General features: G+C 38.6%; 1 protein-coding gene across 1 annotated transcript in view; it reads right to left on the reverse strand.

The window, feature by feature from the left end:
- The window catches only part of Cntnap4 (contactin associated protein like 4), a 303201-nt gene that overhangs the window by 83666 nt on the left and 205296 nt on the right, over positions 1-14239 (reverse strand). Inside the window, exons 10-11 of the mRNA XM_008822985.2 lie at positions 11095-11266; positions 2799-2905 (exon numbers count right to left, since the gene is read on the reverse strand). Of these exons, the coding sequence (XP_008821207.1) occupies positions 2799-2905; positions 11095-11266 (279 nt within the window). The remainder of the gene's footprint in view (positions 1-2798; positions 2906-11094; positions 11267-14239) is intronic.

The following is a 14239-nucleotide window of genomic DNA, read 5'->3' on the forward strand; positions in this document are numbered from 1 at the left end:
TAAATATTTATATGAAATATTCCCCCAAGTGGTCTCAATGTGCTTTGATCCATAATTGAATTTTTTATTATACAGCTATATATTTGCCATGCACAAGGTTTGATATTAACATCTGTGTAATGCACATTTCTCATTGAATGCTTGGCCAAATGTACCAATAATTTCCATTAAGCTTTTTATTCTGTAGAATTTGAAATAAAAAAAAAAACCCGGATATCCTTTCCTGAATCTATTTTAAATTTTTGAAAATTATGTTAATGAATGTTTAGGCAACATGAAACATTGTGGCTAATTTGTTCAATGTTACTAAATTTTCAGAAAATCATTGACATTTGCTTCTACACATCTCTACAATTTGATGGTTTTATTCATTCTTATTTAAATTAATAGATGGAGACATAAGTATGCATTGGTTTCTAGTTACATTTGCTTTGTGCACTAAAGTGGGCATGTAAAATTGTTAGTTTATCCATTTCTTGGAGCACATACATATGGTCATAAAGGCCCTGAAAGAGATTGCCAGAGATACACACATAATTTTGGGATTGTGATGGACTCTGGAAAACACACATGAATGGATAAGAACACCTGGAAATTCTTTTGCTTTAACGTACACTGAGTGATCATTGTAATATGACTGTTTGATGTACTATTTCCTCATAAAACCTTTGATCTTTTTCAAAACAAGGTCTCACTAGCCCAGTCTGGTATGAAAGACATGATGCTCTTGCCTTAGTCTCCTAACTGCTGAGATTTGACTAAAACCTTTTAGAAGATCCTGTCTTTGCCTCTCCACAACAACCAGACTATGTCATTCTGACCTCATTTCTCAGAATGTTATTGATGAAAATCATTTAGCTCTATTTGGGCAAACTGCTTGAGACTCTCATCTATTAATTTTTTAATGAAAGGATAAGCCATGTGTCAAAATACCTTTTATTTCCTATTCAACTTTCTCCTCAGAGCTGTTTGTATTTATATTTAGATTCAGTTATTGATAACAATAAAACATGCAGAGTCAATTACAATGCATTTAACAGCTTTTGGGTTTGAGCTAGTTATTTTAACAAATATGACAGAGGTTATAGAATATTAAAATATACTGTTCCCCCACTAGCTGGGTGCACTGGTTGAGTAATTAGGCCTCCGGTGACAAGGTGAGAGGCTTAGATCTCCAGTGAGCATTCTTTGTAGAGTCTCAAAAGACTTGACAACACATATCACTGGCACCATTATGACTCTCGAGGTACCAATAGGACTAGGAAGTCTCACTAGCCATATTCTTTCTATCCTTGAATTGAGGCTTCTTGGGATCTTCTGTGGAGTATCCAGGGCTGAAAGCCTAGGATTCCAATCTCCACTCAAGAAGGGACACAAAGCAACAAGCAGTGTCATAGACCCATCCAGTGGGGTGAGACAGCCGACTTCATGGCAAACTCTCTTGGTTTAAGTAAAAGCTATGGAAGATGGTGATAGGAGTTAGGTTGTTCAGAATTTGAGTAGATGTATGAAACACTACTCAAGTAGTGTTTTTCCTCCACTCAAGGAGGTGGAAGAAACGGGCATTTTGGTCATTTATTATGTGTATTGAACAAGTAAGTGGATCATAAATATGACATGAGTCTTATAGCAAAAGCCAACATTTCATCAGAAAAAAATACACGGCTTATAATATAGGTAAAAGATGTTGGTTATGGACCCAGGCTCTGAGGCATCCACAGTCTGCCTCCAGTATATAAGTAACCTTGGACAAGTTTATTAAGATCTCTGAATTACCTCATGAGTTAACTAAGGATAATGAGAGTACTTAACTAGGAGGGCACTCTTCAGAATCAAATTAACTAGCATGTAAAAAATACCTAGTCTGTACTTGGGACTTAGAAAGTACTCAATGAAGTTAACTTTTATGATTAATATAATAATTGCTTATCTCACTTAACCACCATCAACCTCATTAGACAGGACTGAAAGAGAGTTTGAGTATGATTTAGAGGTTCAGACTGAATATTGTGGCTCATGCAAATTCAAATACAGAAGATTAATTCTTGTCATGATGGTTTTGTGATGGAGGGATTTTGAGGATGATTAGGTCATGACTGGAGCATTTGTGAAAGGTAACAGTGCCCAGAGAAATGTGTCACTCTTACTGTTATGTGAGAACACAAGGAGAAGATTACAATATACAAACTAGAATCCAGACCCTCATCAGACATCAAATCTATGGCCCAAACTGTGAAAAACAAATTTATATTATATCTAAGCAAGCCAGTCACTTCAAAATGTCCAAATGGATTATCACTCTCTAGGCTGTATTCAACATGTGAGTCCCCATACCACAGTCCACTCCCACCCACCCCAGCCTACACCAGCCCACCTTGGCCCATGCAAAACTGTTTCAGAGAATCTCTTCATTGAATCGAACCAGCGGTAAGAATCTGGTAACAGATTCTACTGCTATCTGCACTATACTTCTAGAAGGTCCAGGGTCAAATGCTGGCCAGTTTGGCAGCAGAAGCTGCTCATGCAGTCTTGCATTTTATTATTTATTTTTGTCATTAGCTACCCTTTTTTCTTTGCCCATTATATGACCCTCTTTGTCCCTGTTTCATCTGATGTATTTCTAGCTCGATTACTTTATGTAACAAGGTGTGGATTAAAACTAAACTAGACATTGAAGGCTAAAATCCAGGGCTGCATATTCCAACGCAAGGTCACACAGGGTCACATGTGCACACAGACACAGAGAAATCGGTACATAGGGAGCGAAGTGGGGAAGAGCAAGTGGGTCTCTGGCTTACAGCTATGACAGGTAGCACCTGTGTATCCAGTGTTTGTGCAGTTACAGTGAAAGTTGCTCCAGGACTGAGAGCACTCGCCCCCGTGCTCACAGTAGTTGGGCAAACACCTAAAAGAAAGAGAAGAAACAACCACCATTTATCACTGTGAGATACCATAGAGCAATCCGTCATTCACAGATGGTTATGTGAAAGAGCGGTGTGGACCACAACAGGAAGGGCAAATTTCACCATGGCTAACAGTTATGCAGCCTGGTGCTGGGGTACTTTAATCACAGAACTAAGCCTTGAGACATTACATTCATTTGGCTGCAGCCAGTTCTCAAGCAGCCCTGACTGCTTACTCTTCAACATGTCTCTCTATATATCACGGTTCTTTACGTTCTCTAAGTGACATGATGTGAAGTCAATACCAGCCAGAAATATCAACAGCTGACAAGAAATAACATTTCATCGTGCTCATGTGTGATGTTGCTTTGACATTCAAAGGAAGGTGGAATGAGGAAAAGGGATGGAAAGAGGGAAGGAAGAGAGGATGGCATCTTTTCCACTCCATCTGAAGATTTGGAATGTAGAAGGATGCTCTGTTCAAACTCATAAACGCCAAGCTGTGTTGGGCTGTTCGATGGTGCTGAACCCATATCACAGGGGCTTCCTGGTTATTTTAAATTCTCAAGAGACATTAACTGGCCCACTGAACGTCTGTGAAGCACAGAGGGACTTACCGGCTCGAGGTGGCTAGGTTCCAACATTAAATCATAATACATTCCTTTTAATCACCACCTGTGTTTGAGAAGCTAGATTCTGAATAATTGATTTTCAAAAATCAAGTACCATGTGAAATCAACACGGAACAAAGAAATAGCCTAATAGAGCATAGCCATGTCTGATCTGAGTCCAGGCTTTAAAAAGTGGTGCAATGCCCAAACAGGTACACAGTCCAATGAGTAAACAACTATATGTAATTACACTTTTTCAACTTATATATTTCATTTTACTTTTCTTAAAGGAAGAAAATTTGTTGGACATTAATAGAAAACAGCATCATGTTGTGGATAATTAAAAGATTCATATAATGAAGCAAATTAACTTATGTACCATATCACATAGCTAATTAATTTTTAAAGGTATATTCTATTTTTAATTATATGTATATGTGTGTGTCCATGTGCGTTTGTGCATATGTGATTGTAGATGCCTGTGAAGGCCAGAAGACAATGTTGGCCCCAGAGAGCTAAAGTTACAAGCAGCTGTGAGCCACCTAATGTGGGTTCTGGGAACTGAATGCCTGTCCTCTGCAAGAGCCCAGTGCACTCCTAACTCTTAACTACTTATCTGTCTCTCCAGTCCCCAGATTCTTAAAGTTTCTGTTGCTTGTGTTTGTGTCAAAGATACAATATCTACTCATCTAGCATGATCTTCAAATATGGTACAGTTTGGGGGCTGGAGATAGAATTCAGTGGTTAAGAGCATTGACTGCTCTTGCAGAGGACCTAGGTTTGATTCCCAGCACCTACATGGCAGCTAACAATTGTGCATAACTCCATGAAAATAATAAATACAAAATATTTGTAAAATATGGTACAATTTTATTGCCTGTTGGTGTCAGGTTGCACCTTAGCTGTCTAGACTATGATTATTTTCTCAAAGGGTTACTAAGTTGCTAGAACATATTTTAGGATTTATTTTTATTTTTTGTGTAGTAGTGTTTTGCCTGCATGTGTTTTGTCTGTATGTGCACCATGTGCATGCAATGCCTGTGGGGGCCAGAAGAGGGCATCAGAACTTGTGGAACTAGACTTACAGTAGGTTGTTATGTACCATGTGGGTACTAGAAACCAAACCCAGGTCCTCTACAAGAGCTGCCAATGCTTCTAACTGCTGAGCCATCTTTCGAACGCCAAGAAACCACTTTTTAAATCAAAGTGTTAGGTATAATTTTGAACTAGGGGCATAGTTAGAAATGTCTGAGAAACATAAGGAATCTTGGGAGAAAAAGTTGGGGACCTTCTGCTGTCAAATAGTCTTCATGGACTAGAGTTTGAAATTCCCCTTGAATTGGATAAATCTTCATGAAGTTACTTATTGAACATAGTCCCTAACCTGCATTTCTGTAGAGACTTTCTCTCAGGAAACTTTCAGTTATGAATTATTTCTTGTTCTCATTGAGGAATAAATCTTTGCCCACCCTCTTGGCAGTTTTCTATCCTAGGAATGCCTTTCTGGAAGACTACACATTTGAGATGCAAATACAAAGACAGAACCCTTATTCCCAGTCTCCAAAGAAGTATATGAACCACACTAACTTCCATAAAACATCATATGGCAAACAGACATGGCCTAATCACACTGATAGTCAATTACTAGGAAACAAATCCTTATTAAATTGTTTGGACCTGATGCAGAACAGAAAGGCAGGAAAATTTATGAGATCCATAAAAGGAAAAGTAGTTCCACATCCTGGAATCTATTTTGAGTTTCTAGCTGGCTAAGAATCATGGAACTTCAACTCAATTGATAGAAACAAAATTTCATACAGAGAGCTAGTGAAATGGCTCAGAGTGGTAAAGGTACTTGTTGCTAAGCCTGATGAACTAAGTTACTCCCCAGGACCCACATGGTGGAAGGAGAACTGACTCCACCATGTGCTCCTCTAATCTCCACACTAGCAACACACACAGATAAATGTGATTTTTTAAAATTTGTGTACAGAGATAGCATTTGTTTTTTTATAAAGATATCACAAATGAAGAATCTGTCCTGGAGTTTAACTGTATTATTCCTCCTCTGCATTCCCTAATCCTAAACAATATGCCTGATATGGCCGCTTATAAAAAAGAATTATTTAAGGGGGCTGGAGAGATGGCTCAGTGGTTAAGAACACTGACTGTTCTTGCAGAAGACCCGGGTTTGAATCCCAGCACCCACACAGCAGCTAACAACTGTCCATAACTCCAGTTCCAGGGGATCCGACAGCCTCTTATGTCCTCCCCAGGCATTGCACAACACGGTGCACTTACCTACATGCACACAATACACACATACACATAAAAATAAAAATAAATAAATAAATAATAAAATATTTTTTAAAAAGAATTATTTAAGAAAAACTAATAAACCAGTATATTTTTAAATTTTTAAACAACTTGATTTTTAAAAAATTTTTTATACATGATACTATTTAAGCAATGCAACTTGGAAAGTCACATTTTCATACATACACACACACGTGTAATGACATCTAAATATGATCTCTCTGTGTTTATCTCTCTGTCTCTGTCTCTCTAAATACCAATGCTTAGATCTGAAGTGTATACATACTATCCCTCTCTCCTACTAAATCAACTCATTCACTTTGCCTCACTCTGACTCATCCTGAACTCTTTTCAGTGGCAGAGTTAAGAATCCAGCTTTGCCCAGGTGGAGATCCCTAAGATAGGGATTCTTCAGGCTACTAGTGTCAGTGCTGCCTGCAGCATCTGTCCACTGATGCTGACACATTAAAAAGTTAGAAAGTGTGTGTGTGTGTGTGTGTGTGTGTGTGTGTGTGTTATGTTTGTGTGGTGTATGTATGTTTGTGTGTGTGTGCATGTATACATACAAGCACACATGCACATGTACACATGCATGTATAGAGGCCAGGGGTGACATCAAGTGTCTTCACCTTTGTTTATTGACACAGGGTTTCTCACTGAATCTGAAGGTCATCAACTGGACTAGACTTTCTAACAAGCTCCAGGCATCTGTCTGTCTTTGCCCTCCACCCAAGTGCTGAGGTTAGAGAGGCACACCACCATGCCTGGCTTTTCACAGACGACCCAAGGACCTGAGTCTTCCTGTTTGTGCAGCCCGCACTTTATGGACTGAGCCATCTTCCCAATTTAACATCAGCTTTTAAATAAAAGTGTCAGAGATATCTTTTGTCTTAAAGGCACCGTAAGGAAGTATTCCTAAAACAGGTAAGGCACTATGAACAAAGACATCTGCAAACTTCTGGTTTAGACTCAAATACTCTCTCAGACTGCTGGTGCTTTTCAGAATTTAGAATGAACAATACATTTATACCAAGGCTTCCAATGTTCACTTTCATTTTCAATTAAAAAATAAGTAAACTACAAAACCTGCAAAGAATAGATCTGTGATGAGCTTCTTCCTCACTCATTAGAACTGCAGAGGAGAGCCTCATGTTTTACTTCTAGGATTTTTCCAATGTTAACTCAAAATAGCATTATTGATTTTATCTCTTGCTCAAAAAAAAGATGTCTACTGTACATACACCAAGAGTTCAGGACAAAATAAAAAGGTCACCTATACTCTCACTATATAGAGAGAATCAATACAATCATACCTATGTATATTCATAAATGCAATCATAAAGCAACACTACATCATAGTCTGCTGGCTAGGGGATGCAAACATTAAACCATGCATATTTCTGTATCCACAAATTCCATATATATTTTATTATTCTTATAGATTTTCAAGAATTCATTTAGATACTCTATCATAATTTATTTAATTTTTAAGCATTTCTGATCAATATCAATCTGGAAAAAATGAGATTTTTAAAATATTAAAATGATAGCAATCCTAGTTGATAATCAAATCAGAAAAGAACAGAGCTGGCCTTTCTTTAAAACACACTGTTTTAAAAAGAGACAGATATAAGCAGCCTTGCCTAAAATCAAGATAACAATAATAATAATGAATCTTTAATTATTGTGGTACATAGGTTATTGTTATTTGATCTGCTTCCCAAACATTAACTGGATCCCCTTTTCCTCATTCTCACCAGTCAGCTGAGGCTTTTCACATTTGTAAATAAAATTTGAAAAACTAACCTGTGAATTTTACTGAAGTTCATCACATGGAACTCTTTGGCTGGTGTAACCTAGGGCAGTTCATGTTGTACAGCGAAGTGCTCATTTTCACCAGATTCTCTAAACAATTGTATTTCACATTTTCTCCTTTGCTAGTCATTCCAATACAAAGTAAAACAATCCATCAACCCATTTTCTCAAGCTTCTAAATCTTTCTCCTGGACATTTCCATCACCGTTTTCATTGCTTGTGAACTTGAACAAATGCATCCATCAGCATACCCTAACTTGAAGTGACAGCTAAAATTTTGGTTTAGCCTGATTCCCTGCCCAGTACAATTTCAATTTCAAAAAGCTTTCACACAGTATAAAGTTTGACTGGAATTAGTGATATTGAAATTAACTCAATAACATTATAATGTAGAAAAGTTACCCATCTATCTGAAGATAATGGTGAGCATTAGAATATACATCTCATGTCCTCAGAACTGTAACTGATGAGAACTCTCTCATCCCTCACCCAAAAGCTATGCTTTCTGGACTATTTGAGATAAAATAACTGTCTTCAAATGCCCTAGAATAAGCCCTACATGGGAACACAGGGAGAAAGAATGAGAGCAAACCTGAGACATACGGGGCTCCATGAAGAAGAGGAGAGGGAGAGTAGAGGATTATGGGTAGAAGCTTAGTTATGGAAAGGAACAGGATAGGCTGGGCTTGAACTAGGTAAAATGAATGCTTGGAGAAGGGCCAGGAACTGGCCAGTGGAGGTGAAATGGGAACAGCTCCAAGTGCTGGGGTGGGGGGAAGCAAGGATATTGATGCTGGATCTGTAAGTGAGCCCACAGTGATGGAGAATGCCACACAGCAGGCTTCTAGTTCTTGTCTGGGGTCTCTGGAACCTGGTGTCATTTGAGACTAAGTATTTGCAGTTATTTCTCCATGAATGGTAGGTGGTGTCAGGGAGTGGGACAGTAACCTTCCCTAATCAGTTGATATTCTAAACAGGGGCTATCTAAACAGGGGCCATATTTTACAGTTTCATTTAATAAGTGGTTTAGGTCCAAGCAACTCAGAAAGTACTTACATCCCAACACCTGCCAACTGTGCCCATCACCATGCTCGGGCTTTTGATCTGCTGCCCCTATAGTCCTGCCCTTGCCCCTTGGTCACTGGAGTCCCTGGTCTTTGGACCACCACACTTCAGATCCACAGAGGATAAGGAGAGGATGACTGGAAGAATGAGAGTGACTGGGGGTAAGGAAGGACCATGAGAATGACCTTAGTGAGTGTGGGTGTCAAGAAGGTGTGGATATGTGTTTATGCACGTGTGAATGTGCAATAGTTGTGTGAGGACATTTTAGATAAGTGACTGGGCATATGAGTGTGTGTATGTGTGTATGAGAGAATCTGTGCAAGGACTCTGTATATGTGTATAGAGACCATGTATGAATCACCATGTAAATGTAACCATCAGTGTGCTGGGACTTACACCTTTATGGGTAAGTTTGATCCTACTTAAAATAAAGTCAATCTCAGTCAAAATGTTTAGAAAAGATTGTATTGTTTAAGTTCCTGTCAATTTTTTAATGTTTCTGCTTATTTTAAATTGCAGTTTATTAACCCTTTAGATGATCCCCTTATACATGGATGAAAGATTAACCTCCATCAGTGCATCCATGCACGGAGCCTGCATGGCAGGAAAAGACACATTTCAGACTTTCTGATCCTTGGGGCTGGGCTCTGTCTTTACTTTGCTATCCCATCTTAGCCAACTCAACCTCTCCATGCACCTATTTCCCGTATCTGAGGTGCAGATACTATTAAGACTTTGTGAGGACTGATTTAAATACTCATTCATGTTAAGTGCTTAGGACAGAGGCTGGTATACGGATTTAAATCTCTAATGGCCGTGACATTCCATTCTGCTCAGTAATTAAAATTGGGAGCCTTGGTAAGATTTCTTCTCTGCGGTTGCTTAGGCCTTGCATCTCCATTGGCAAGTTCTGAGAGGTCTTAAGGTTTGCCAGATTTCTAGTCACTCTCTGCTTCCTGTTATTGCTTGAAGATGTGAGCGCGCCTCCTTCTGTACCGGTTGCCTCTGCCTCCATGCCTCCCCACCATGACAAACTCTAATTCCCCTGGAAACATAAGCTCAAATAAACTCTTCCTTTTATAAGTTCCCTTGGTCATGGTGTTTTATAGCAACAGAAAAAGTAACTTAATACACAGAGATTGAAAAACATCATCCTAAAATTCATATGGAATCACAAAAGACCCCAGATAGCCAAAGCAATCTTGGCCAAAAAGTACAACAAACTCTAATTCCCCTGGAAACATAAGCTCAAATAAACTCTTCCTTTTATAAGTTCCCTTGGTCATGGTGTTTTATACAGCCACAGGAAAGTAACTAACACAAAGCCTACCCACAGTTTTTAATTATTACCGATTGTTAGTTATTATTTCAAAAGTTGTTCATTCATCCTCAACAATTATCTCCCAAATCTTGCCACAGCATGTCCTGTGCCCATGCTCCTACTGAGCTTATGGGGTTGTGCTCACACCTTGATCAATGTAATGGCCTTGAACACTCCTAGGGAGGTGTCCCTCCTCAGGCTCCTGCATAGAGATGGCAAGGAGGTGTGAAAGGTGTCCATTAGAATAGGCACTTGGTTTTCTCCTCTGGCCCTGAAAGCATCCAACTGTCAGGCCAGCCAAAGCCAGCTTGATAACTGACCACTTAGGTCTCTGGTTTACTGGTACTTGATGGCCAATATTGCTATTTGGGTTCCCTAATGTATTAAGTTTAGTGACATATTTCTGGTACATTTATACCCATCAAAAACTACAGCAGAGCAGGAGAGACAACTCAGTGGGTAAAGCACTTGTTGTACGAGTGTGAGGACCTGAGTTTGGATTCCCAGATCCCACATGAAGCCGCATGTAACTTGGTAAAGTGTATCTGTAACCCCAGCGATCTATACAGCAAGATGAGAGGGGGGCCACAGGAGAATACCAAGAAGCTCATGATCCAGACAGCCTGGCTTACTCAGTGGTGAGCAGCAAGAGAGCATGTCTCAAACAAGGTAGAGAGTGAGAAGAGACACTCAAGGTTTTCCTCTGACCTTCACATGCATGCCATGGCATGTGTGTGCCCATACTTACAAAAAACATACATACGTACACATCATACATACACACATAATGATCAAAAACTAAAATGAAAATGAATTTATAATATCAGCCTTGCACTTTGTAGGTTGGTAGCATGTGTGTATATAATTAGCACAGTTATGTCTTGTACCTAAATATTATCATTGAGTATGTTGCATAAAGCAATCGCTATTCTAATGTAAATATATTTCCTGTACAATGGATAGTAGAAAGGGAGTATATGTTAATATATGGCTATGAATATATATTAAATCTGTTATCAAAAAGTCTGAATAGATCAACATGAAGATGTGAGGGAACTCTTACCTGTCTGAGATGCCACAGGAGTCTATCTGAAGGTCACTGAAGTTGCCAAGGGACCCCTGCTGGACTGCAATCAGGTCTACCATTTTGTTGCTGATGGAGATAAGTCTCATGCATCCCTGAAATCCACCAAGTGGGCTTTTACACTTGGATCCAAAGCTTTTTTCTGGACAACCTAATAAGGGGGTCGGGGGCCGGGGGAGCCAAGATACACTGTAGTGAATCAGTATTCAGGAACATAGCAAAGTTTATTAAGAAAAATATAAAACAGACATTTGATTATCAGCTTCATTAAAGAAGGGAAATAAATTCAAATAAAGTTTAGTTTGACCTAAACTACAAATCATTGTTCTTTAGACCCATAGAACTAAGTATTTTTTTCTTTAGATCCATAGAGCTCAAAGACAGTCTACAGTGCTGTAACAATTATGTGTAACTCTACTAACTTGACCCAAGTTTAGAAATACACCTATTTTCCCCAGAACCCTAAACATGGCAGCCATCACTATTGAGGTTTCATAATTTAAACATGGGAGCCTCATCCTTTAGAGGAGGAAGATTTACTGTATGAAACAGACAAAACGTCAATAAAAATATAGAAGAAGCTGGGCGTGGTGGCACACGCCTTTAATCCCAGCACTCGGGAGGCAGAGGCAGGGGGATCTCTGTGAGTTCAAGGCCAGCCGGGTTTACGTAGGGAGTTCCCGGGAAGGTGGGGCTAAAGGGAGACCCTGTCTCAAAAAAAAAAAAAAACAAACAAACGGAATACATACATATATATATTATATATATATATATATATATATATATATATAAAAGAAAAGAAATCGATGATGATGAGATGCCTTTGTATTTAAAACAACTATCTGAGAAAGGAGGTATATTGGGTTGGAATAAAATGACTATTTATTTGATTTTTTAAATTATTTTTATTTTATGTATATGAGTGTATTGCCTGCGTGTATGTGAGTACACCCGTGTCATGCAATGCCACAGAGATCAGAAGAGGGCTTCAGATTCCCCCAGAACTGGAGTTAAGGACATTTCATAGCCACCATGTGGGTGCTGGGAATCAAACCCAGGTCCTCTACAAAATCAGTCAGTGCTCTTAACTGCTGAGCCATCTCTCCAGCCCCTTATTTGATTATTTTATACAATAGCCACATATACAGGCATTTTGACAAATACAAATGGCTAAACATAAAAAAATCACTGATTTTATTTATTCTTTGACTCAGAAAAGAATGTTCCCTTTATACTGATTTTTTCTAACATTTAAGCCTTGTTCTCATTATTTAAAGAACAAAGAAATATACTATTAAGCATTACTCTCTGGGTTTAATGATGTTCTAAATGTTTACTCAAGTGAAGTAAATAATTTTATGGAGCATGAACACATATATTTCACTTACATATTTTCCATCAATCGCACTCTGCTGTACGGCTTTCAGGCACTACAATTTTACAGAATCAGAAGGGAGTCAGCAGCTTCCTAATCCCTCTGTGCCAGTTTCTACCTGGGAATTTCCATTACAATTCAATAGCTTGACTGAGAATATTTCCCTTTCACACGTTTCTTTTTTGTTCCTAACAAAATATATTTCCATGGCAAGTAAAGACTAGTATTACTTTAAACTACTAGCAGGCCTGTTGAAACAGTCTATTTTAACTTAGTGGAAATTCTGAAGTTTCAAGTTTAATATATCAACAAAACACAATCACAGTTTTTTGAGTATTAATTTGTGGTACATAGTAATATGTGAATTTCCAGTTCTTAAAAATTTTTTTTTGAGACAGGGTCTCCCTGTAGCCCCCAGCTGGCCTGGATGGAACTCACTATGTAGACCAGGCTGGCTTTGAACTCATCAAGATCTGTCTCCAGAGTGCTGGGATTAAAGACGTGGGCTACCAGGCCCGGCTAAATTTTTTCTGTAATATACGACATTTGTTGTATAGGAATTTCCTCCAACTGGAATTTTCTTCCGAGAGGGAAGAAGAAAGATCCCAAGACTCAGGACTCACACAAAAGTTACAAGACTCACAAGGCCCCTCCCTGAGGTTATATAAACAAAAAACAAATTGTTAGTGAGAAGAGGTTTCCCCAGTGAAGCTGCATGGAGAGTCTAAAGGGAACAGCTGCCTCTGTGTCACCAAAGGTCCTATAAGAAGCCCAGTAAATCCATCAGTTCACGAACTACACTTAGGTGGAATAATTTCTTGAGTCTGCTGTGGGTACCCCTCTGAGGTAAATAAACATTGTTCACTTTTCCCAGGAAATGTCACACAACAGATAGAGTGATGATAATCTCGTTGTAGATCACCCATTAACAAATTAAGTGTGAAAGAATAAATCTGTAAGAGTTAGAAATCCAACCTACTAATCTTTTCTCCAGGTGGTGCTACCCAACGCATCTCAAAGTATTTGTAATAAATTGTAAAGTAATAAATTGTGGGATATGTCCATAGAAAACAAAACTAAGCGAACTCTGAATCACAAAGAAAAGTCATAAACAGTAGAGAAAGTCAAGAGTCAGATCATGGGGCATTGTACAGTCCTAGCTACAGTGTTCAATAAGCAAGAAATTTCCGTAACAAAGAAGGGTTTAACCAGATTAACCTCATTAGTCTTGAAGTGGCGGCCTACCCCAGAGAAGTTCAGCACTGAACCCATTTGAGATGAAAGTTTTAAAATGGGAAGATTTTCGGAGACTATTTAATGCTGTATTAATGGATGTATCCATCACCAAAGGCAGTCAGCATGTTAAATACCTCTCTAGGGAAAACATAAGAACTGGATGCCACTGGTCCAGAAGTGAGATGTCGTCTTAAACGCCATGGTGGTATGTTTGCTTTACACCAGGGAACTGGAATGTAAGAATTCTGTCCTCCAGTTACTGTCCACAACTTGTGATGCATGGTGTGTTGCCCATTAGAAAATTTCCATAAGGGAATTTACAGACATTAGACACTCAGCTGTTCTCAATCTGGAGAACCAAGATTTAAAATGTGTACCTTACAAACGTTAAAAGCAGAACACAATATATCACGGTGCGCTCTTTTTTTTTTTTTTTTTTTTTTTTTTTTTTTTTTTTAAAAAAAAAAAAAAAAAAGAGGACGATAAATCTTTCACTGTGATATATCAAAATAA

This window comes from Nannospalax galili, unplaced genomic scaffold (genome assembly GCF_000622305.1).
Source record: "Nannospalax galili isolate Female #2095 unplaced genomic scaffold, S.galili_v1.0 scaffold568, whole genome shotgun sequence".
Classification (NCBI taxonomy): Eukaryota; Metazoa; Chordata; class Mammalia; order Rodentia; family Spalacidae; genus Nannospalax; species Nannospalax galili.